At 40.9% G+C, this 26399-nt stretch overlaps 1 protein-coding gene across 3 annotated transcripts in view; it reads left to right on the forward strand.

The window, feature by feature from the left end:
* LOC100916953 (DEP domain-containing mTOR-interacting protein) overlaps positions 1–23941 on the forward strand; it is a 29937-nt gene extending 5996 nt beyond the window's left edge. For 2 of the 3 annotated variants that reach the window (XM_023494452.2, XM_023494451.2), the window contains exons 2-9: positions 9963–10141; positions 14538–14661; positions 17548–17726; positions 18576–18758; positions 19188–19328; positions 20243–20313; positions 22048–22152; positions 23463–23941. In XM_023494452.2, coding sequence (XP_023350220.2) covers positions 9963–10141; positions 14538–14661; positions 17548–17726; positions 18576–18758; positions 19188–19328; positions 20243–20313; positions 22048–22152; positions 23463–23588 — 1108 coding nt within the window. In that variant the 3' untranslated portion in view covers positions 23589–23941. Of the gene's footprint in view, positions 1–9962; positions 10142–14537; positions 14662–17547; positions 17727–18575; positions 18759–19187; positions 19329–20242; positions 20314–22047; positions 22153–23226; positions 23312–23462 lie in introns of all 3 variants that reach the window. The other variant, XM_031951767.1, reaches the window with a different exon arrangement.
* The last annotated feature ends 2458 nt before the right edge of the window (positions 23942–26399 follow it).

The raw sequence follows: 26399 nt of genomic DNA on the forward strand, positions 1-26399 counted from the left end.
CTAAAGAGAAATAATGGGGAAAAATGTGGGAAGGGGGCCTGGCAGTATTAGATGTGAGACAATACTACAAAGCAGTAATAATCAAAACTACTTCATATTGGTTAAAAAGTTTAAAACAATTGGTTAGTGAAACATCAGGCACACGAAATCCAAAAGCAAATGAACAGAAAATGGAACATTCTGATAAACAAAAAGCCCCCAGTTAATCACTGTTCCATTAAAACTTTTTGAAAACAGACTGACATAAGTTAGACTTAGGTGACTACTTCACTCTGTGTAGTACAATAAGTTCCAAATTGATGCATGCCCTAGATAAAAAAGGCTGTATCAGCAACAGATCATAGGAGGAGGGAGAGAATTCCTTTTTCAACTGTTGAAGAAGAATTCCCAACCAAATAAGGGATAGTGATTATCACAAGAGAGAAAATAGAGAACTTTAGTTATATAACATTGAAAATCATCTTGCACAAACAAAATCAAGTATAAAGGGCTGAAACTCTGAAAAAGGTGTGTGGATATGAGACAATCACTCCATTAGCATATGTTTGGAAAAATGGCTCTTCTCACAGTAGGTGCTAGCTCAATGTTTGGTGTTAAAATAATTGGAGGCAAGGATTAGAGGGCAAAGGGAGAGGGGCCAGAGACTCACTTTGCCTCAGGACAAGGAGGAGAGAAGTTGGTGAGTTTGGACTCCAGAATCAAGGATACGTCTTTGGTAAGCCTGTGGTAGTTTGCCTGCTTCTGTCCCTAAAGACCAAGGACTTTTACTTATCCTGACTCTGGCTGATTCTGAGGCCTCCAGGGAGCTAACCTGGACTTAACAATCAAGGAAGTTAGGAATACAAGAAAAATTAAAGGAGAAACTTAAAAGTTTCTCTAATAAGGCCTGATTTTTTTTTATTATAACTTTTTATTGACAGAACATATGCATGGGTAATTTTTTTTTACAACATTGTCCCTTGCACTCACTTCTGTTCCAACTTTTCCCTTCCCTCCCTCCACCCCCTCCCCCAGATGGCAGCCAGTCTCATACATGTTAAACATGTTAAAAGTATATCTTAAATACAATATATGTGTACACATCCATACAGTTCTCTTATTGCACAAGAAAAATCATATTCAGAAGGTAAAAATAATCTGGGAAGAAAAAACAAAAATGCAAGTAGTCCACATTCATTTCCCAGTGTTCTTTCTCTGGATGTAGCTGCTTCTGTCCATCACTGATCAGTTGGAACTGAATTAGATCTCCTCTTTGTTGAAGAAATCCACTTCCATCAGAATACATCCTCATACAGTATTGTTGTTGAAGTGTATAATGATCTCCTGGTTCTGCTCATTTCACTCAGCATCAGTTCATATAAGTCTCTCCAGGCCTTTCTGAAATCCTCTTGTTGGTCATTTCTTACAGAACAATAATATTCCATAACATTCATATGCCACAATTTATTCAGCCATTCTCCAGTTGATGGGCATCCACTCAGTTTCCAATTTCTGGCCACTACAAATAGGGCTGCCACAAACATTTTTGTACATGTGGGTCCCTTTCCCTTCTTTGAGATCTCTTTGGGATATAAGCTCACTAGTAGCACTGCTGGATCAAAGGATAAGGCCTAATTTCTAAGATGAGACAGTCAAAAAATGAGTCATTTGCTAATAAATAGATGTTTCTAGGGTATGAACCTAGAGAGCTTTGGCTGCTCTCAACTGACAGCAACTATATAAAAACATCTCAAATCAGGAATAATAAGAGAAATGTGAAGATACCCTGAAGTTCTGGCAGACGATTTTTGGAGCAGATGTGGGAGGACAAGCAGCCCAATAAGGCAGTTAGGTGGTGCTGTGGATAGGGTGCTAGCTTGGAGCAGGAAGATTGAGATTCAAATCCAGCCTCAGATACTACTTTTGTGATGCTGGGCAGGTCACATAAACCCTGTTTGTCTCAGTTTCATCGACTGTAAAATGAGGATATTCATGGACATTCCAGAGTTGTTATAATGATCAAATAGACAATAATTTTGAAAAGTGCTTAGCACAGTATCTGGCACATAATAGACACTTAATAAATGTTTATATTTCCTTTTTGATGCACTGCTGATGGAGGTGAGAACTGTTTGGGTTATTCTGAAAAGAAATTTAGAATTTTAATCTCCAAAGTCACTAAACTACATAACTTTTAGCTCAGGAATATCATCCTGGATATAAAATCTAAAGAGGAAAACAAAGTATGAACCTGACAAGAGATAGAGAAAACTGGGAAGGTATATAGACAAATGCAAAGTGAAGTGAACATAATCAGAAAATATATATATAGTGACTACAACAAAATAAAAAGAAACAATCTTGAAGCCTTAAGACCTCTTATTAATCCCACAAAGGACCAATTCCAGATCCATAGGACTGATGATAGCAGATATCAGTTACCTCTTGGCAGAAAGTTAGTGGACTAGAAATGCAGAACAAGGCATATTTTCGGACATGGCGAAGGTGTGGATTTACTTAGCTTGGCTTAATTTATTTGTTACAAAGGAGGAATTTTTTTTTTTTTGGTAATGAGATGGGAATGTTATAGAGGAGGAGGGAGCTAGTGATACCTCCTTAAAAATGAAAAGAAAGAAAAAAGAGTCAACAAAGACTTTTTAAAAAATGACAGAAGAAAGAAGGAACTTCAGTGGAAACAGACAAATAGACTGACATTAAAATATATAGATCTGTGCATGTATATATATGTGTGTATACACAAGAGAGAGAGAATAAGGACCATATTAAACAGGTCAGCTAACTTCTCAGAGTTCTAGGCTGTTCTTTATAAGTTACAAAGAAGGTACATACTTGTGTTGCTGGAGGGAATTTCCTAACCTAAATGTTCCCTGTACTAATGAAAATCACAAATCCGTTCCTTATCCTTTTAAAAATACAAGTTGTATATCATAGAGATGTGCATTTTCATATATAATTCTTTTTTCTTTTTTATATATAGGAATGCCCATAGTTGTTGGTGCCTGTCAAGTTTAAAATAAAAATAATAATGATAATTTTTTTTAAAAAGTGAAGTGGGATAGGGTTAGATAATCTATTTCTAAGGCCCATTCCAGCTCCAGCCTTCTCTGAGTCTATGAGTTAAATGAGAAGCCTGTCCAGAAAGAAACTGTCTGTAGAGAAGCTGAAAGTGGGTGGCCACTGAACACCTTTTCCTGGGATTTAGCCACATGCTCAATACTGTCCTTCAAAAGTCACTCTTATGTTTTTTGTACAATCTGCCAAGTATCCACAATTCCTTTCCACAAAACAGCTAAAACCCCCTGCCCTGGGTCACTCTGAATGATCATATTTAGTGGTTAGGAACCTTTGGAACAATCGATCAATTCATAAAAAATGAAACTGCAAAAGGGCCTCACATGAACCGGGCCTAAGAGCCCTCCCTAGTGCTCACTATAGTTTCCATAAAAGTTGATTCCACACTTGAAAGAGGTTTGTATTTATATCTGGGTTCATCTGTGAAATGAATTTGGACTAATAACCCCTGAAATCCCCTCTAAATCATTCTAAATCTATGATGCTATCATACAATCTTAAAGCTTCAATAATTTCTCTCTTTCCCTCAGTTCTCTCCTCTACCTCTCTCCTATTTCTCACCCTGCTTTCTTTCTGATTCCTTCTTCTCTGAGCTGCCTTTTTCACTCTTGTTTTTTGTTTTTTCTTCTTCCCCCTAATTCTTTCTCCTTTTGTTCCCAGCCTTCTCCTCCATCTTTCCCCTCTTTTTTCTCCTTATCTCTTCCTTCTTTGTCTCACCACTTCCCTTTCCTTTTTCATCTCTCTCTTCTTTACTTTTATCACTCATTCATTTTCCTTGGGCCTTTTTTCTCTCTCTCCATTTTTCTCTATCCATTCCCCTTTTCTCTTTTTTCTTCTCACTTTTCCAAACTTCTTCCTTACTCCACAGAAAAATAAATCACTGTTTCTAACTCTCCTGAAACTTTCTCATCTTCTTGATTGACAGGTTCAGATGTCTGAAGATAGTCTCTTGTGGGGGGTAATCATCACCCTGTAAGACAGGTGGTTAGGTTATGGATGGCTCCAAAGATCCCTTTCTGTCTATCAGATGGTAAGCAAGTCATCTAACCCCTCTCTCTCTTAATTTCTTAATTCCCATCTGTAGAATGGGAATAATAACAGCATCTACTTCCAAGATTGCTGTGAGGATCAGATAAGATAATGTGTGTATATGTATGTATATGTATATATATATATATATATATATATATATATATATATGTAAAGTGCTCTCTGCAAAACCTTAAAGCACCATATAAATTCTAGTTATTATTCTGATCCACCCCAGTTATAAGAGATAGTATTTCTTCTCTCTTCCTGTGTTTTGTAGCTCTAGCACCCATTAGAATACTTTACATAGATCCTAGTATAGCACCTCCTCTGGGGTTTGCTGATCCCTCAAAACCCCCAACTCTTCCTGTTCCAAAGGATAGAAACTACTGCTAATTTAAGATTCTAGGATTAGTACTGGATGAATGTTTTTTATTTTTTAAAATTTCAATAGTATTTTATTTTTCCAATTACATGGAAAGATAGTTTTCAGCATTCATTTTTGTAAGGTTTTTGAGTTTTAAATTTTTTTCTCCCTCTGTCCCTTATCTCTCCCCTCCCCAAGACAGCAGGTAATCTGATATAGATTATACATGTACAGTCATTTGAAACATATTTCCATATTATTCATGTTGTGAAAGAAAAATCAGAACAAAAAGGAAACGAGAAACAAACAAAAAAAGAGATGAAAATAGTTTGCTTCTGTCCTTATTCAGTCTCCATAGTTCTCTCTCTGGATGCAGATGGCATTTTCTATTCCAAGTCTGTTGGAATTGTTTTGGATCACTGCGTTGCTGAAAAGGATGGATAATGTTTCTAGCTCTCTTCCTCTCTCCAGGTTCAGTCGCTATTTGCTGGATGTTCCTACTGACTCTCATCCTTCTACTTCTCTGGATTATCCTCACTGTGGCAACATATCTGACACTTCTGAGGCTAGAAGGGAAGGATTGTGGAAAGTGGCTGATCACTAAATAAGACCCTAGTATACAAACTCAGCTGTGATGTCTGAGACAATAGGGACTTCCCAAATGTCCCCTGGATAGTGGTGAGGCATTTGGGGGGAACAATAGCCGGGGCCCATACAGCAGAGAGGAAGGGAAGTCTCTGCAAAAACATCCGGGTATTTTTTCCTCTTTTTTCCCCACTCTCCATGTGCTGAGGGTGGGGAAATTCCCCCTGCAGCTAAGGATTGTAAGATTTAAATGTGACCCATTAGGCTACATTAAAATCATAAGGCAAGTTGATGAGTGACAGAATTATGGAGCTAATAACTTGCCTTCATGCCTTAGTGACTCATTTTGGATCCTGGTCTCTTAGAGATTAGACCTTTTACTGTTTGATTGTCTGACAGTTTTTATTACAATCCTCCCAATCCCCAAAATTGACTTCTTCAGAGTCTCTCTGAAGAAGAGAGAAGCTGGGATAGCCAGCTGTAAATGTCTTTGCTATTCTCAGTAGGATAATCATCCACAACTACTCTGAATGGCTTACAATGAAAACTTCTATCCACACTTAGAGAAGGAAATGATTGTGTCTGAATACAGACTGAAGTATTCTCTCTTTTTTTGTTTAACTTAATTTTTCTCGAGGGTTTCTCTCAGAGAACTTCTTCTCAGAGAAACTCTGATGCATGAAGCAAAAGACAATATTATGAATGCTGAAAAGTAGGAAGACCTGAGTTCAAATCTCCAATCTGCCACTAACTATGTGACCCTGGATCACTTAATTTCTGGGTAACTGAAGCAACACTTGAAGACTTACCTACAAGACACAAATAATGTTGATGGGGGAGGAGAGACTTTGGAATTTCCCTTGCTGATGAAATTATAATTCCTTTGCATTAAGCAAAATCCAGGACAAAATTATACTTGGCCCTAGTTGGGATCGAGCTGGGCAACCCTCCAAGATCTGAGGGAAGATAAAGATTCCCTGTGTGAAGGAATGAGACCTCTGTGGCCAGCACTATTGACCAGAAACCTGTTTAAGCTGCCTCGGGAGAGGCAGACAGTGTTGGCTGGACTGGGCAGGCGACTGCAAAGTCGTGTTCCAAGCCAAGTGAAAACCCCAAAGATCTCACCTGAGGATGGGGAGCCAGTCAGGTAGCAAAATGTCAAGGGTTTGGTCTGTGTGGCAACAGGCCTCTTGTGTGGGTATCTGTGAGTGCCTCTGTGTGTTTGTGGGTGTGCTGTGTGTATGCTGTGCTAGTAGGGGATGGGGGGGTGTTGAGTGTATATACACGTGATTTGAGGGGTTTGTTTTAAACTGAGAACACGGCTGTTCTTTTTTTCTGAGAGGAGGTGAAATTCTGAAGCTCTGGGAGGAGCCAACAGGGATGGAGAAAGGTTGAGGGACAACACAGAGCAGCTACATTCTCAGGACTTTGTCAGTTACCCTGTCAAATCCCATGGTGAAATTATTCATGGTCACAGGGCTAGGCAGGGTTGTGTGACATGAGAAAAGTGTCTTCCTTAATCTACATGATCTGAGCAACAATTAGTAGGGCATCGTCAGCCAGCTGGGGAACCCTCCTCCACAAACTGAGAATTTCCTTCCTCTCCTGTCCCTTGCCATACATGGGGTAACTTTCTAGGGGCTTCAGGGAAATTGTAACCCATTTTCTTTTTTTTTTTTCTTTAAAAATTTTCCCCAGTTACATTCAAAAGAAATTTTCTTTACATTTGTTTTTTAAAATGTTGAGGTTTTAGATTATTTCCCTTCTCCACAATTAAGAAACCACATGTGAAGTTATGCATAACATTTCCATAAAAGTCAAGTTGTGAAAGAAAACATAGATTTCCCACCCTAATAAAAATTAAAACCCTCGAGAAAAATTAAGTTAAACAAAAAGAGAGAGAATACTTCAGTCTGTATTCAGACACAATCATTTCCTTCTCTAAGTGTGGATAGAAGTTTTCATTGTAAGCCATTCAGAGTAGTTGTGGATGATTATCCTACTGAGAATAGCAAAGACATTTACAGCTGGCTATCCCAGAATATTACTGTTACTTTATATATACTACATTTCACCTTGCTTATTGTTGTTTTCCTGAGAGCAGCCTGCTCATCATTTCCCACAACAATAATATTCCATCACAAACACATATCACAGTTTGTTGAACCATTCCCCAATTGATGGACATCCCCTAACTTTCCAGGGTTTTTTTTTTTTTTTTGCTCTGAGAAGAAAGCTGCTGTGAATATTTTTTGTATATTAAGGGCACTTTCTGGGAGTTTCCCCCCTGAATCTCTTTTAGTTTTCATGCAGTTAAGCCAAAGTATATGCATTTGTGCCCTTTGTGCACAAATCATATCTTTTAATCATTTATCAGTTGGGGCATGGTGCTTACTTTTTTTAAAAAATAAGTTTGATTCAATTCCCTCTATGTTAAAGAAATGAGATCTTAGGGAAATTTGCTTTGAAAATTTTTTTTACAATTACTCTTGCTAACTATATTTCTCCTCATTTATTCTCTCTATCTTTTCACCCTGTCCTTCCTCAAAAGTATTTTGGTACTGACCACTCCCTCCCCCAATAAACCCTCTCTTTTATAATGCTCCCTTCTTTCTCATATCCCATTCCCCTCTTATTTTCCTGTGAGGTGAAATAGATTTCTATACCCTTTCTGAGTATGTATGTTACTTCTTCTTTGAGCCAGTTCTGGTGACAGTAAGGTTCACTCACTCATCATCTTCTCCCCTCCCCCTTTCTTCCCCTCCCTTGTAAAAGTTTTTTCTCACTTCTTTTTTATGGCAGATAATTTGTTCCATTCCATTTCTCCCTTTCTCCCAGTACATTCCTCTCTCATCCCTTAATTTCATCATTAAAAAAAAGATATTAATCCTTTATATTCAACTCACACCTGTGCCCTCTGTTAATATATACTCATTCTAATTGCCATAATAATGAGAAAGTTTTAATGAATTACAAGTCTCATCCTCCCTTGTAGCAATGTAAACCATATCAGGTCCCTTATGAGATTACTTTGCTGATGACCTTCTTATGCTTTTCCTGTGTCCTGTATTTGGAAATCAGATTTTTCATTCAGCTTTGGATTTTTCATCACAGATACTTAAAAATCCTCTATTTCATTGAATGACCACTTTTTTCCTCTGAACGATTATATTCAGTTTTGCTAGATTAGTGATTCTTGGTTATAATCATAGCTCCATTGCTCTCCAGAATATTATATTCCAAGCCCTCCAGTCCTTTAATGTAGAAGCTGCTAAATCTTTTGTTATCCTGACCATGGCTTCATTATACTGAAATTATTTCTTCCTGGATGCTTGCAGTATTTTCTCCTTGATCTGGAAGTTCTAAAATTTGGCTATAATATTCTTGGGAGTTTTCATTTTGGGATCTTTTTCAGGAGACAACTGGCAGATTCTTTCAATTTCTCTTTTATCCTCTGGTTCTAGACTATCAGGACACTTTTTTCTTCATGATTTCTTGAAAAATGATGTCCAGGCAATTTTTTTTTGATCATGGTAGATCAATGACTCTTAAATTATTTCTCCTGGATCCATTTTCCACATCAGCTGTTTTTCTAGTGATATATTTCACATTTTTTCTTTTTTTTCACTTTTTCATGTGCCTTATTCTATCTTGATTTATCATTAAATAATTAGTTTCCATTTGCTCAATTCTAATTGTTAAGAAATTATTTTTCTCAGAGAGATTTTGTTCCTCCTTTCCCAATTGACCAATTTTTCTTTTTAAGGCATTCTTTTCCTCATTAGTTTTTTGTACTTCCTTTTGCATCACTCAGTTCTTTTCCTATTTTTTCCTTTATCTCTCTTACTTGATTTGCAGTCCCTTTTGAGCTCTTTTATGATCTGAGCCCAGTTCTTGTTTTTCTTGGAGGCTTAAATTATAGGAGCTTTGTTATTACATCTTCTGAGTGTATGTTTTGCTCTTCCTTGTCACTATAGTAATCTTCTATGGTCAGAATCTTTTTCTGTTTGTCTGCTAATTTTTCTAGCCTATTACCCAGCTCTTTGTTAGAGTAGGGCTCTGTTTCCAGGGTGGAGGGTGCCTTGCGCCGAGCTTCAGGGGTTTTATGCAGCTGTTTCACAGATCCTTCTAGGTATTTGACCACAAAATGGAAAATGTTCTATTGCAATTTTTGGGGTATTCTGATGCTCTAATAGTTGTGTAGAGTCATTTTTAAAGGAATTTGGAGCGGTTTTGGGGAGAGGTTGGAAGAGTTCCTGTCTTTTCTTGCCATCTTGACTCTGCTTCCTTGTGATCCATTTTCAAATGTACATAAGTACTGAATGAATGGATGAATGCATGAATGATAGATTTATCACTAATTAATTGCAATCATTAATTATAATTAATACAACTATTCAAGCTTCCATTTAGCATTTATATTACGTTAGGCAGTAGGTATATACTGGGGGTATTGTTGTTATTTTAAGCTTGCCTGAAGCTGATACCCTCTTTGCATTGTCTTTGCATCTCAAGGTAATACTACTTTGCACAAAGTGTAAATAGGAAGGCAAATGTAACTTTAATATGGCATGCACGTCCATAGTCAGACAGAAATGCCTTTTAAATTACTCACTGTTGTATTTTCCCTTCTCTTTGGAGATCATCTGTTTCTTTAAACATACACTCTTTTAGACTAACTGCTGTTTTGTAGTTTTACCTGTTGTTTTGGTTATCTGCACTTTTTGTCCTCTTTGGTAAGATATATCGCTGCAAGCTTTATATTTTTGCAAGTTTTATATCATGGACCACCACCAAGTCTCAGCTTTCAGTGGTTAAACTGTAAAGTGGCCTTATTTTCTGCCAAAAGAGTGAGGAGATATACATCACTTCTAAGGGCTCTTCCTCTGCCCTCCCTCATCTGTTTTAGGCTTCGACTTCATGATGGGAAGCTCATCAAGGATCGACGTTACCATCTTCGGACGTATCCCAACTGCTTTGTGGCCAAGGAGCTCACAGATTGGCTAATAGACCATAAGGAGGCCCCGGACAGAGAAACAGGCATTCGGCTCATGCAGAAACTAATGGACCACTACATCATTCATCATGGTATGTGGTCCATCTTCCAACTTATCTCCCCACTCTCCTGGACCTTCTGTAGAGTCCAACAGCTTCACTTCTGAACAACAGAGAGGCCCAGCCACACTTAGAGTAGGTGGGGAGCTGTGTGGATCGGGTAAGGGATGGGTAGAACATTATGAAGAGCCTCTCCTCCCCTCAGAAAGTTCTCTCCCCAGCTTCTTCTATTTGCCTGATCTCACCTTCAGTATCTAGAGCCTTATTTCATTATCTCCAGTGTCTCACATTTTTAGCTGTATCTGGCCTACATTCCTCTCACTGTGGTTTAATTCCTTTGAATTTAAGATATGGAGAGGGTCTCTGCTTTAATTGGCTATTTATTTTTCTTTTCCCCCTTTCTTTTCTTTTCTTTTTTCTTATTGAAGCTTTTTATTTTCAAAACATATGCAAGGATAAATTTTCACCATTGATCCTTGCAAAACCTTGTGTCCTTCCCTCCCCCCTCCCCCCCAAAAAGCCCTAGCATTTACAAAATTCCTTTTTCCCTTTCTAGACACTTTTTCAATTTTCTTTTGCCTCCATGTTCAAAAATTTCCCCCACCCCCATGTAGAAAAAGACAATGGTTTAGTGTCAGCCTGTGTACAGTTTTAGTCCTACAGATAAGTAGCTACTATTTTCCTCCCTAATGGGCTGCATTGTCACTGGATTCCAGTTGTATTTGAAGTTGGGGTAAGAAAGAGTGTTTTTGGTAATGAGGCCTTTTTCCGTTAGTGTCCACTAGCTCTCTTTCTCACCTGAGTTTTTTAAAAAAAATTGACCCTTATGACCCAGCCCCATGACCAGGCTCTGCTCAAGGAAGCTTCCTTTCTGACAAGTCGTGATCCATGTGATAATTTCCCTTGTGTTGAGGTGCTTCTGGTTGTTGGCATAATCAGAGGTATCTGGATAGGGCCGGGCCTAATCCAAAAGAATGAAGCTAGGAAAGATCATTGGGTCACGGTTTTAGAACTTAAAGAGACTTAAGGCCATCTGAGTCATCTCCCCCACCATCTTTATAGAGAAGGAAACCGAGACCCCTGGAAATTAAATGGTTTAGTCAAACACAGTTAGTAAGCATCAAAGATAGAATTGAATTCATTATTTGAATGAAATAAATGGCATGCTTATCAATTACATAGATAGCATAAAGCTTGAGACAAAGGGATACAAAGACTTTGGTAAACTAGAATAATGAGCCAAATCAAATTTTAATAATTCAATAAGGCGATATATAAAGTTATACACTTGGATTAAAAAATATATATATTTCACAAATATAGAATAAAGATGATATGAGCTAGACAATAAGGTCTATGAAGATCTGGACTTTTTATCATACAGTAAGCTAAGTATGAAACCTCTCACTTCAGAGAAAGTTCATTATTATTCTGATTAATTCAGCCACAGGGCAGAGGGATATTTGGGAGCAGGGAGACTTCTTGACACCCCTAGAATGAGAACATAGAGGTCAGGCAGTCCTAATGGTCTGCAGTTTGGGTCAGAGGGATAGATTGTTTTTGCTCCACTAAGTAATGGCTGGTGTATGAGAGGGAAACACAAGGCCCTTGTCTGGATTGCAAATTCATCTGGAGAATTCCATCCTCAAAGGGTGTGGGGGAGAGCAGAGAAAATGGGGAGGGAGGGAGGAGACAGAGACAGAAAGACAGAGCGGGACTGAGAGAGAGAGACCGAGGGAGAGAGGGAGAGTGTGAAGCATATATAAGGTTGTATGGGTATTTATGAGTATGGAGGGTTGTGTTAGAGCCTCAATTAGTGTGTGTGTGTGTGTGTGTGTGTGTGTGTGTGTGTGTGTGTGTGTATGTGTATGTGTGTAGATAGGCCCACATAACCTCACAAGCTCCTCTTCCTGGAGGTCTCCTGGGTGGTTCTCCTAAGCTAGGCTGTGTGGCCAGGCCATAATTAGGGATGAATGATGAACAGAGCCATTTGGATGGAACAAGAACCAGCTTTGACCCTTACCCAGGCCTTGGACTGCGGTCCGGGAAGCCAAAGCCGCAGAGGAATGAGACTTGGCTTTCCACTCCTGCATCTTAGACGCTCTCATTTCCCTTGCTCTTCACATGCAAACGACACAGGACTTGAGAAGCTGACTGTCTTAATTTACTCATTGCAACTCATTCCTGGGCATGAAAACTGTGCTTTCTTAAAAAAAAGTCCTGAAGTTTTTTTTCAAAACTATTATTGTCATACTCCCATTACTTTCTAAGTCCTCCTTTTCTCCCTGTAGAATCCTCCTGTGTAACAAGGTTCTCAAAACAAACACATTAGCCTTTGTCTGACAGTGTCTCCTCTAGCAGCTATTTCTTCTGAGGGACTGAAGGCTTGCTTTACCAGCAGTCCTTTGAGGTTAAGATTTGGCACCACTTTAACCATTTCTGAAGTCTTTCAGTCATGGTTTATTTGTGTTAATGTGGTCATCAGGCCAATAGCTCTGGTTCTAGAGCCATTCTTAATGACTCTGTTTATTGAGGGAGGGACTGTGGTGAAGAGGGTGTGACTTGACTATTCCATGGAAATACTTTGATTTCTGTCTTCATTTCTTTCTGGTCCACTGTGCCCAGCCCACCCACTCTCTCTAACCCCTTCCTCCTGGGACCCTTCCTGGGAAACACAGAAGTCTTATGTGGATGTGTGGATGGATGGATGAATGAATGGATCTCTGGACAAGCAACAAGTATTTATTGAGATTCTACTATGTATCCAGGTTACTGTGAATCGTTCCCCTGAGGAAACAAAGAAGGGAAAACAGCAACAACAACAAAACTGTTTTCTGCCTTTATGACTTCACATTATAATGGGGGGAAGGTTTGGGAATGAGAGTAGAAAACAATTTAAAAGTAGCTAAGTATAAACAAAATATACAGTGTAAACTGTAGGTAATCTTATAGGTAGAAAATGACCAGAAAAGGCCTCTTGCAGAAGGTGAGACTTCAGCTAAAAAGGAAGGCAGGGAAATCATTTTTGAAAAAATACATAGCCTAGAAATATAGCATGTTCTAAGATAAATGAAGTACATATTGGTAAGTAAAGTGTAAGAAGGCTGTAAAGGTGGGAAGGGAGAAAAATGTAAAAACCAAAAAAGATGATTTTATGTTTGATCCTTTAAGTGAGAGGAAGTCACTGGAATTTTATGGAGTAGGGCACAGTCATCCTAAAGCTTGGGAGGAAAGCTCATGCGTTCTGTTTTGGTGGTATTGAGATGTCCAAAAGGCACTTGGTGATATAAGACTGAAGCTCTGCAGAGAGGTGAGAGCTAAATATGTAGAACTGGGAGTCATCTGCATAGAGTTGTTAAAAAACCCGTAGTATGAAGGAAGATGAGAAGAGGACCAAAAATAGAACCTGGAGTTAGGGGAATACCCATAGTTAATGAGTATGGGCAGGATGAAGATCTGGCAAAGGAGACCGAGTAGATGTGATGAGATAGGCAGGAGGAAAATACAGAGAAAGAAACCTAGAAAGAAGTGGATATCAGGAGGAGACTGATCATAGTGCTAAAAGCCTCAGAAAGGTAAAGAAGGGTAAAGATTGAGGAAGAGTTATTATATTTGTCAATTGACAGATTATTAAGGACCTAGGAGAGATCAGTTTCAGTTGAATGATGAGGTTGAAGGCAGATTGTAGAGTTAAGGGTAAGAGGACAGGAAGTAGAAACATCCAGGATTGCCTGCTTTTTCTTAAGGAGTTTAGGGGGAAAGGGGTTTAGAGAAAAGAGAAATATAGCTGGGGAATAGTTGGATGAGATGAGAATTTTTAAAGGATGGGTGTATTGGAAGGCAGCAGGGAATGAACCAGTAGATAAATGGGGAAGATTAGTGAGACTGAGAATGGTTGAAGGGGCTATCTGTTGGGAATGATGAGATCAAAGATGCATGTATTTGCCTTGTCAAGAAAAAGAACTATCTCTAAATAAGAGAAAGAGATGAAGGAGGAGAGAATGAGGGGAAGACACCAGCTCAGAATTTTAGTCAGATTTCTACCACTCACTATCTTTCTGACTTTTGACTTTTTAATTGCTTTCTTTGAACATTCCTCTCCTGCCAGTCAGCTCTTGGGAGTAAGGGTTGTCTAAATGAGATCAATACTTTCTCTGCAAGTATTTCCTGTTTGTCTGATTTCCTGCTCTGTGCCAAGGCCAGCTTGTGACCATGAAACACCAGGAATAGAATATGCTGAGTGGCTGATCAGGGTCATTTGTCCATCTGCCCTCATAAACATGTTTACTTACCCATCTTTCAGTGGCTCCAGTGGTCTTTTGGACTGTTTAGCAAGACACTATGAGGATTCCCTTCTGAGTGGGAGGGTGCTACCTGGTACCTGTGGGTGTGGGATGTCCTAAGTGATACCCACCCCCAACCTCCACAGTGTGTGATGAACATTCAGACTACAAAGATGCCAAACTGCTGTACCGTTTCCGCAAGGATGATGGGACCTTCCCCTTAAACAAGGATGTCAAAGTGTTTCTTCGAGGCCAGAGTCTGTATGAAGCGTATGTAACAGGGTGGGAGAGGGGATGGGGGGAACAAGGGTAATGGTTGGGGAGGGGAACTGGGATTGGGATTAATCTTCATCCTGTCATTTTCTCATAGTAGCCCCAAGACCATCACTGACAATAAAAGACTTCATCAGCTTTTTGTCCTCTTCCTTTTTAAACTAACCCCTCCTTTATACAAACATTTGCGCACTTCTAAGCACATTCTTTCTTGTCTGTGTACTTCCAGTGTTTCTTACTGTGTGTGTGTGTTTGAGTATGATCAGTTTTTGTGTACGTGTTTTTGTGTACATGAGAGCCTGTGTGCAATGTAATTGTGATTGTATCAGTGCCATGTGCATATGTCTGCCTTCAGAGTCCATGGGAATACATATATATATATATATATATATATATACATATATATATATATTCACACTCACATACATACATATATATATATATTCACACTCACATACATACATATACACATATATATATGTACATATATATTAATGTACATGAGTCTGTCTCTTCTACATTCACATGAATATATTTATACATAGTGTGCAGGGGAGATTGTCAGCATTGCTTATACCAGTCCCTGCTTGTGCCCTTTGTCCTTTTCCCTCCTTTCTTTTCTGAGAACTTGCCATTCTAACATCCTATCTTTCTCTGAAAATCTCATATGCTAACTGCTTTGCTGTTGCCTACAAATATGCTCAGATCTGCCTTATTCACAAAAAAAAAAAACCTTGATCATGTCAATTCCTGAAGATATAGTCCTTATATCTCTCCTTTCTTCACAAATTAAAAAAAAAATTGTCAAGACTCATTGTTTCAACGGTCTTATCTCCCACTCACTTGTCTTGTGATCTCATGGGTTCAACTATCATTTCTACACAGGTGATTCTTACATCTATATACTCAGTCCTAGTTTCTCTCTTGAACTCCTGTATTGCCTCACTCACTGCTTATTGAGCTTTTCTAAATGGATGACTTGTAGGCACTCAAACTCAACTTAGCTATAATCAAACTTGTTGATCTGGCCCCAAACTCGCTCTTCTTCCTAATGTTCCATATTTTTGTTGAGGGCACTATAATCCTTCTAGTTATTCAGATTCACAAACTAGATTTCACCCTTGACTCTTATCTCCCACTTTATATATCTATTTCAGATGCAAAGTGATTTAACTTCTCCTTCATTCTCTCTGTTGTACATCTTTCTTTGTTCATATGATCAATCATCCTAGGTCAGATACAAAGCTTGCCTAAACGCTGGCAATAACTCCCTAATTAGCCTCAATCTTTAGTCCAAAGTTTCTTAAACTGCGGCTTGTGATCTATATGGGGTCACATAACTAAATGTCATGAAATTATGATTTATTATCAGTAAATGTCTGATTTGTACACCTATTTTATATACTTATATCTGGGATTGTAAAAAAAATTTCTCAGGCAAAAAGGGGTCACAAGTGAAAGAATTGAAGAACCTCTATTCTAATCTGTCTCCACACAGCTATCAATGTAAAATTCCAGAAACATGTGTCTGACCCTGGCCCTCCCCTGCTTAAGAAGTTCAGTATTTCTCTTGTCTCTAGGACATTTTATGTCCATCTCAAACCAGCTCTAGTTTTCTGTTGCAGGGTTATAACATTTTACCTGTTTTTACAGGCCATTATTCTTTGTATCCTCACATACAAATGCTAAATTGATTCTTATGCAGTTGAATTAAATGGATGAATATGGTCTGGAGGCAAGCAGGATGGATTTGGACCCAGGAAACCTGAGTTCAAATGCCAGTTTTGTCATTTACTACCTACTAACCCTCAAACAAGTCCTCTCTGGGCCTCAGTTTCCTTATTGGTAAAGTGAGTGTGAGAGTGGCTGGCCTCCAAAGTCCGGTTTTAGCTCTGAATTGGTGACTGTGCGAATAAGTGGGTGGCCCCCACACGTGTCTGTGTAATGTCTGAGGGAACACGCGGTGAGCGCACGAGTGCACTGTGCGTGTGGTGTGGGCTCACGCCTGCCGGCAGTGTCCACCCTGAGAGCTGAGCCTGCTTGCAGCGTGCATGTGATCCCCTCTGTGTGCGAACCTGTCTGTCCTAGCTTTACTCCAGCTTTCTGAGTAGCCAGAGGATCCACAGGTCTGGAGCTCCCTCTGCTGACCATGTCTTATAGTGCAAATAGCTGTAATTCACCTTGCTCCATCACTTTCCTGGGGATGCTAAACATCAGCCCCTCGGGCGGGTGCTGGAGGCAGATGTCCCAAGGTATCCGCTTTGGCAGGATTGGGAAAGAAGTCCTAGCCTGCACCAAGGAGATTGAGCCTTCTTCAGTGAGGTACCTAGCTGCTGCTGTACTCCCCAGAGTGCTTGATAGTCTCATTCCTGTCCAGTTAGAGACACATGCACACACGTATATGCACATGTACCCACACATAATTAACAAAGAACGGTGACATCCCACACATTTGGAAGGAGTTTGCATTTTTCACTGCCATTAAGATCACTTTCTCCTTAGAACAACTCTACATGCGTTGTCATCCCTATTTTATAGATAAACTGAGGTTCATTTTCCTCAATCACATAATTGAGTAACAGCTGAAATTGGTGTCTAAGTTAGCAGACTCCTGATGTTTTTGCTTTAGCACATGATCTTCCCTGAGCTGTGGTCCCAGCTTTACTACACATTTTCTGCCTGGCTTTGGGCACCAATCACTCCCCCTCTTCTGGAGAATGAGGATCAGAGTACCTGTTGCCATGTCTACCTCACATCTCCAAGGATGCCATGGATGTCCAAGCATCTTATATGTTACAAAGTACCCTAAGGAGGGTCATTAAGGAGAGGTGGGGGAATGTAGGATGGGAGAGATCTCCATTCCAATGTGGCCTCTGTCCTTAGGCTGGTGAGTGCAGATGACTCAATCCTCAAAGTGCGGGAGGAAAAGTCTATCAGGTACCAGCGCGCTTTCTTGGGCTCTGAGATGGTGGACTGGCTCACTCAGGAGGGAGAGGCAGCCAGCAGGAAGGAGGCTGTGGAGCTGTGTCGGGCTCTCCTGGAACATGGGATCATTCAACATGGTGAGAGGGAGGAGAGGACAAAGTACAAGGAGGATGGCATGTTGGGGCAGTGGGGGACAAATTTAATAAAGCCAGGGAAGCAGAGCTTCTTTGCCCTGTGCCCTCACTGTTTCTCATACACTGTGGAGTAGCTCCTACATTTTAAAAGAATTGCAATAAATATTTTTAAGGAATGCCACACTAATGGTGGAATTTCAGGCACCAAAAAACAATAGTCTTTAGTAAGTCTTATTGGGGTGGTTCTATCCTCTGTTACACTTTTGTGTAAATTGACAAAGAGGAGCTTCAACCCTTGCCTTCAGGGAGCTCCTTCTGGCTGGGAAGACCAAGCTTTTATGTATGGAGCAAGACAAGATAAGAAAGTGTGTGATACAGGACCCCTTGTGTGAGAAACTGGTGATCAGGAATCCAGAGAAGGGGAAAAAGCATTCTAGGTCAAATATAGGATGATAAACAAAGAGATGGAAGGAACTCAGAGGCATTTGAGTCCCCCTCCTTCATTTTACAGATGAAGTAACAGGCAAACAGACCTTAAGTCCCTTGCCTAAGGTCACATAGCTAGTAAGTACCTGAGGTGAGGGACTTCCTGACTCCAAGTGCAGTGCTCAGGGAAAGACTCCCACAAGGGAGCAGAGCTGTGGGTTGTGGGAGGAAATGTTTTAGGAGTAGGAGACCCTCCAGTACTCTCATCACATTCATAGGTGGCTGTGGAAGAGGCTTAGTCTGAGAGGGAAAGAGAAAGGGAATGGGGAAGGTGAGAAAGGGAATAGGGAAGGTGAGAAAGGGAATGGGGAAGGTGAGAAAGGGACTTTCTCTAGCCCTTGTGACCTCCCCTTTCTCTCTGCCCAGTCTCTACCAAGCACCACTTCTTTGACAGCAATCTCCTCTATCAGTTCCGGATCAATTTCCGTAGGCGAAGGCGGCTGACTGAGCTTCTGACTGACAGCCTCCGAACCGTCCCTGAGAGTCCTGATAGCCCCTTCTGTCTTCGAAAGCTCAATCCAGACCAGGGCAATACAAGCTTCCTCTCAGGTAACTGGTCAGGGGCCTCCGCTCCTCCTGGGGAGGGGTAATTGGCACACTGGTACCCAAAATGGCCTTTTGAGAACCAGGCTTCTGAAAATGATGCCGTGTACAAAGTTCTCAGAGATAGAGAGAGAGAGAGGTGATGCTTCTGTATATGCCTTTTTAAAAGTACTTTACATATTGCATAAAAACCAATGGAGTTTTGGATAATCTATGAGTCTGTCATTTGTTCAATATGGGAAAAAACAAACAGGAATTCTCTATCCCAGTCCTTACTGCCAGATGTAGCTGCCTCATCCTGAGAAAGTTTTGGATCAGGGGATTGTTGGGGCATGCGCCTTGGTGAAAAATGGAATTCTGGTGGAAGCAGGCAGTCTTATCAGCTGCTTTGTTCTAATAATCTGCCAAAGCAAGATCTTATTTTTCTTCTTCCAGTTCAGCCTAATAAAGAAATCAAAGTGGTCTCAGCTGTCAGGAGAAGCAGTGTCACTAGCCTAACAGGGGGAGCTGGGCCTTACTACAACAGTCCCCCCCTTCTGGGGCTCCCACCAGGCTCTGAGTGTAACCCCAAGTCAGGTAAGGCTCCCCATCCATCTCTCTCTCTACATCAGTCAGCAGTTTGGTGGTGTGGTAGGGAAGAAAGAGCCCTGAAGTCCATATCAGAAGGTGGAGGTCTGGATTGTCTGTCACCTTCTGCGTGATCTTGGGAAAATTGAACATAAAATCTATCTGCTGTCCTGCTCTCTTTCAAAGGGGATTTTCTAAGGACCATACTTAAGCATTTAGTTCTTCAAAGTGCCACTAGATGGCAAGACTAGAGAGGCAGAGAGGGATTACCCAAGACCTGGTGGTCATCGGATGCTTTAAGTGGGGTGAGGCAGGTAGGACTCTGGCTAACCTGTGCAGTCACACAGACACAGTCATAAATGGATAAACGCTAATGTCACAGACGCCCAATATGTAGAGTCATAAATAAACACTAATATCACAGACTCCCAATGTGCAATCATATACGACACACACTCACATGCGATATCACAGACAAATGCCCAATTAGAGGTTATTATATGGAGGGTGCTCTATTGTCAGAAACCATGTTTTATCTTCCATATTACTCAGAGGGATCTGGCACATACTGGTCATGAGTAAATAAGTGAATGCCCACACTGCTTGTACCACAATTATGCTGTAGGCAGAGGCTTTGCCAAAGCTTGTGACTCTTTTCCTAAAAATACAAATTTCTGGGTCTTTGGATCAGAATTTCTCTCCCTAGATCTTCATGGATACCTGCTCTGATATGTTGAGATCATTTTTTATCCCAAAGACAGGGTAAGGGAACATTCTCCCTACTTGAGATAAAAAGTTGAGGATAAATTAAAAGGTATGAATTGGTTGATGGGCTTCACTGGGGCAAAAGAATGGGATTATTCCTTACTACTTTCTATGGGCCTCCTTGAACTCCAACTAAATGACCCTTTCTTTTATATCAGTGCTAAAGAGACAGGTAACCAGTGAAGAACTGCTGTCCCCAGGAGCCCCCTATGTGAAGAAGACCCTAACAGTAAGTGGGAAATTGTAACTAAAAATCCTGGCATCCAGAGAAGATGTGATTGGGAAGGCTGGGTGGCAGGAGATAGTCTGATTCTGGATGTAATCATGCTGGATCAGAGGATAGTCCGATGGGAGGAAATTTGGCCTTTGTGGTTATTAGAGGTGAAGATAAGCTTTAGGACAGAAGAGCCAAGGAAAGGGAACTCTAGAAGTGGTAGCCAGTGAACAGCCATGCTATGGATGTGTTGATGTAAAGAGGGAAAGAAGTCATTGAAGGGAGAGGTCTTCTTGAAGAGGAATAACAATCCCAAATCATTACCCCCACCAGCTTCCATGTTGATACCCTGACACAAAATCTTGGTTTCCCAATGTTAGATTTAAGTATGTGTCAATGAAACCATGCAAGGTAGGAAGTTAAGGGAGAATCTAGAATGACTGTTTGTGGAACCATTCTGTTATACGTATCCTCTCTTTTCCCTTTCCCTTCTCTCCCTGTTCTGCTATCTCTACTTTTTTAAAACATCCTCTCACTTTATTATAGGTAAGTAATAAGATGAACAATATAATGGAAGAATACTGAATTAAGAAGTAAAACTGGACTCCAATTTCAGCCGTCCATTCTGTGACATTGAGGAAGTCATTTCCCTTCCTCTAGAACTCAAATTTTTTCATCTGTAAAATGAAGGCATTGGATTTGATGATTGATCTCCGAACTCAATTTCAATTCTAAAATTTTGCATCTCTATAACTTAAGTCAATTTGATTGAATAAGTTGCTGACTTCTCTTGTTGTCAGCTTTGGAGGGACATAGTCATTGGGTTCAAAGGAATATTGTATGGTAGATCAAGTGCTGGAACTAGAGGTAGTGGTCCTAAATTTTAATTCTGTTTTTGACATTTCTTGGCTGGGGAACAATGGATGTAAGTCACCTTATCTGAACCTCAGTTTCCTGATCCATAGAAAGGGAATAAATACTTTGTGTTATTTTCTTTAAAGAGCTGTTGTAAAGAAATTACTATGCAAATGTGAGTTTTCATATTGCTTGTCCTTAGTTCTATGCTGGCCATGGTTTTTATCAGTTACTTGGATGAAAACATTAATGATATGCTTATCAAAGTATTTGAAGACATGAAACTTGGGGAGGTGGCTAAAAAAGATTTTGATTCTAACCTAAAATAAAATTTGATAGGAACGAATATAAGCTTCTACTCTTGTGTTCAAAAAATAAAATTCACAAATTGAGAATGAGGAAGGTATGGCTAGGCAATAGTTTTCTTTTTTGAAAAAGATCTGAAGGTTTTAGTGGAAAGCAAGCTCAGTATGAGTCAGTAGTACAACAACATTTCTCATCCTTTCTTTGGTTCCACTTCACTTTTCCAGTCTTGTTTTCCTCTTTGTATTTTGGTTAATGGGGAACATCTTGACACTCTGAGATGGCAGAGGGCCTTTGAGTCTAGTGGCCCCCTGACTTTGCCTCATAGTCACAGAACCAAAAATTTAGATCTAGTAGAGGCCATTGGAGGCCATCTGGTTCAGCCCTCTCATGTTACAGATGAAGAAACAGGCTTAAGGAAGGAGGTCAAACGACTTGCCTGAGATCCATCAGATAAGGCACATAGTAGGGTAAGAGGCAGAATAAGATAGTTCCAGAGTCCAGATTTGAACCCAAGTCTGCTAATTCTAAATCTAGCCCTCTTTCTATTGAACCACTGTTGCACAATAATCTTTTGCCTTCTCCTTCCAGATCGTAGGGGATGCTGTGGGTTGGGGATTTGTGGTCCGGGGAGGAAGACCCTGCCATATCCAGGCTGTGGATCCTGGAGGCCCAGCTGCTGCTGCCGGCATGAAGGTACGTCAAGAATGGGTTCTTGGGGGAGACTTAAACTTTTTCCTGTGCATTTATCTTCTGTAATCTTATCTCATGAAATTTGAGAGGTTGAGCTCGGGGTTGGGTACTTTGAGCTTGGGGTTTGTTATCTATTTTTTCCCCTGAGACAATTGGGTTAAGTGACTTGCCCAGGGTCACACAGCTAGGAAGTGTTAAGTGTCTGAGGTTAGATTTGCACTCAGTCCCTCCTGACTTCAGGGCTGGTATTCTATCCACTGCACCACCTAGATGCCCTGGGGTTTACTGTCTGTTATCAGAGTCACTCACAACAGTAATTGAGTCAAATGCTGCTACAGAGTTGGATCACCAAGGAAAAGCTAGTAGTCATGGAGTACTTTTCTAGGCTTCTTTTCTCTTTTGTTCTCTTCTGTTTTCATCTCCTCTTTTCTCTTTTTTTTCTCTCTGCTTCTCTCAAATTCTCTATTTTCCTTTCTCTTCCATTCCCCTCCTTTTCTTTTCTTCCTTTCTCTATTTCTTTCCCTCCCCTCCCATCATATCTTTTCCTCTCTTTTCTCATCTCTTTTCTTCTCTCTTCCCAATTTTTTTCTCTTTAATATTCTCTTCAGAGTTAAGGAGAAAAGGAAAACAAAATAAAAAGAATGCTTGAAAGTACAACAGGGTCAATTAGATGCAACAAAACAAGTTGTTCTTTGGACTAATTGACCACTGGTTCATTATAAAAAGAAAAAAAGAGACTAAACTAAAATTACTTTAAAACACAAGCTTCTTGGGATTAGGTGGAAGTAAGATGGAATCCAACTGGGCCCATTCCTGGGCCCATGTCAGGACCAGTTGCCTACTGCATGAAAGGCAGTGCTTCATGTGGAAAGAATAGAACTCCAGGTCCTTTTTGTGGGTCTTTGACCTAAAACCATTCCTCCTCTAAGAACGGGCATATCCTTTTAACCTTTGACCCTGGGAAAGGGTCCACCAGGCAAGGCCATCCCAGGTCTTTCTCAAGACACGGCTTAAGATTCTGTAGGGGAGAGTGAGCTTTCTGGAGAGGAGGTATAAGGATCTTTTGTCTCATTGCAGACTGGGAGGGGAAGCAGCCACCTGGCGAGGAGGTTTAAATGAGATGATTTTGGAACCAGGCTCTTCATCACATCACATAAATCAAGTAAAAGACATAGCCCCTTCCCCCTGCTGACCCGTTCTGGCCTTAGCAAACACTCCAGGGATAATCCCCTGAAGACACTTTGGCATTCAGACCGGACTGTTTCCATACCCCCAATTCCATATACCCTACGTCTTCTTTCTCTCCAATCCAGGTGTGCCAGTTTGTGATCTCAGTGAATGGCATTTTGGTGCTACATCTGGACTATCAGACAGTCAGCAACCTCATTGTGACGGGGCCACGGACACTGATTATGGAGATTATGGAAGACATGGAGTAAAGGAGCCTGAAAGCTTCCTTTGGCAATGTTCCCCCTCTCCAGGGCCTAACTCCCATTGCCAGCCAGGATGAAGTCTAAGGCCATCAAAATCCTAGTCCAAGATGTGTGTGGGGGAGGAGCTGTAACTTTAGAGAGAGAAATTCCAAAACGCTGAGAATGACCCAGATGCCCATTATATAAACTTATTGAGTACTTAGAATGTGCAAAACTCTCTGTGTTCAACACAGAGATGGGTAGTTATGCTGCTGCCCTCAGAGAGTTTGCAGTCCAGTAGGGAGTATATTATATACACACATGCACACACACACTAATATACATGTATGTATGTATACATATATACACATATGCCTATGCACACATATATGTATATACACCACCGGTTATGTGTGTGTGTGTGTGTGTGTGTGCATATATATATACACACACACAAACATATGTAGTAAATGTGTGTATAGATAGATTAAAAGGTAGGATATGCCTAAAGATCATAAGAGAGCTTCAAATACACAATCTGACAGGTTAGAGAAAATGGAGACTGTCTCTGTTTAAAGACACTGATCCAGGGGACATCGTAGACAAGTGACCTTTTTACCAGGAGCTTTCCAAATAGCTCCAGAGCCACCTTTGCCTGTGCTGATGAGGGAGTCCAGAGGTGGGCCAGATGCAGCATAAATCCCCTTTCAGCTCACATCAGGGACGAGAAGCCTGACCACGAGGGCCCTGCCTCGGACCTCCTCTCGCGTGGCTCTCTGACCTGGGCCAGGTATTGCCCTTCTGAGCTTAGAGGCCTACAAAATGGGGATGTTAATTCCCCCCTTCCTTCTCAATGGGCCGAGGAGAGGCTCCAGTGGGACAGTCTGTAAATGTGCCCTGTAGAGTTATAAGGCTGCAAGAAGGTGAAGGCCACCTGCTGAAACAGGAGTGAATGGGGGGGGGGGTGGAGCTCACAGCTGGCCGCCTTTCTGGCCCAATCACAGAGCTCGGACCCCTTTGCCTGTGGCCATGACTATGGCACTCCACCTTTCCCTCTTGTGCCACCGAAGGCAGAGCCGGCTCAGAAGGTGAGAAGAGGCTTAATGGTCTCCCGGGCCCTAAAAGCTTGTGACTCTCAGAGTTTGTGACACAGTGAAAAGGGCTCTGAGGGCATCATGCCTTCTTGTCATTGCTTGGTGGCCTCCACACGTCGGGTCTGTGTGAGCAACTCCAGCAGACCCGTGTGGTTCTGCAGCCTTGTTTCTCCTGTTCCACACAAGCTTGGCCACGTTAGAAACCAAGAAAAGAGACAGGAAAATACGATTTTTTTTTTCACAGTGGTAGAATGCAACTGAGGGAGGCCCTGTGCCACTAGGAGAAATACTCCAACCAAGAGGTGGCCAGAGCCTAAGATCAAGGTCTGACCAGGCCCTCAGAAAGTGTCATTTTCCCTAATTTTGCAATTGATGATATTTGTTTTGTTTCTTACATTAGGATCATTTTCTTATATACCCTACCTCTCCCTGTACGTTGAATCCTCCCTTGTCTCAAAGGAAATAATTTAAGCAAAACAGCTATAGTTGATCTGATAGTGTATGCCACATTCTTTGCTTGTAATCCCCCACCTCCTTCCTAAGAGAAGGTGTGTAGTCTCTGTTCTCAAACAGATTGTTCATTGAAATCAATCTGACTCAGTAGTCTTTGAGTCTTTATATTTGTGAAGACTGTGTTTGTTGTTCTGGTAGTGCTGCTTCCTTCACCCTGCATCACTTGATCATAGTTTTCCCATGTTTTCTTGTATATTCATTTTTTCATTTCTTTCCTCCCTCCTTCCCTTCCTCCTTCCCTCCCTCCCTTCCTCCCTCCCTCCTTTCCTCCCTCCCTCCCTCCCTCCCTCCCTCCTTTCCTTCCTTCCTTCCTTCCTTCCTTCCTTCCTTCCTTCCTTCCTTCCTTCCTTCCTTCCTTCCTTCCTTCCTTCCTTCTTTCCTTCCTTCCTTCCTCTCTTTCTTTTCCTTCCTCTTTCTTTTTCTTTCTTTCTTCCTTCCTTTCCCTCTCCCTCCTCCCCCCTTTCTGTCTCTCTGTCTCTTTCTCTCTTTTTCTTTCCTTCTTCCCCTGCCTTCTCCCTTTTCCTCCTTTTTTTTTGGCCTAGATTTGTGACTTCTTCAATATTGGAAGCTCCTAATAAGGAAACTCTACTCATGCTGATCAGCACCTGTTCTGCAGCTTACACTTCCAGAGATTGCCTAGGGGAGGTTGCTAGCAAGTTAACAACTTATTCAGAACCACCATATCCAGTGTGTGTCAGGGAAAGGACTTGAATTCATATCTTCCTAATTCCAGGGCTAGCTCACTGGGTACCGTGCTGCACTGTCTGTTGCTTCTTATGATGTAATATTATTCTATTGCATTCATATGTCCATTTGTTTAGTCATTAAATAATTCATAATCTCTCATGTTGTTTGTAATTTTTTTTGGTCCCGTAGAGCAAAGTTATGAATATTTAATCTATGGCACTACTTTATTTCTCTATCATTAACCTTGGTGTGTGTGTGTACATGTGTATGTACTAGTCTGGTTGTGATATGACTGAATCAAAACAGTGCCGACAGTTGAATAACTTCAGATAGTGTTCTGGGGATTTTCCTCGGGAGTGTTGAGTTGGAGTGGATGGCAGGAGCAGTTCAGTGTGAGGGCACCTTTCCTCTTCCCATTCCCAACTTTATGTTTCTCAGAATAGGGAACTTTTCTCCAGCCACATCCGATTTCCTCTCCTAAAATTTTGACTCAAGGCACTGCGGGGAGAGTGGGAGGAGCACTGGACTGCAAGGCAGGCATGGG

Source organism: Sarcophilus harrisii, chromosome 2 (genome assembly GCF_902635505.1).
Source record: "Sarcophilus harrisii chromosome 2, mSarHar1.11, whole genome shotgun sequence".
NCBI lineage: Eukaryota > Metazoa > Chordata > Mammalia > Dasyuromorphia > Dasyuridae > Sarcophilus > Sarcophilus harrisii.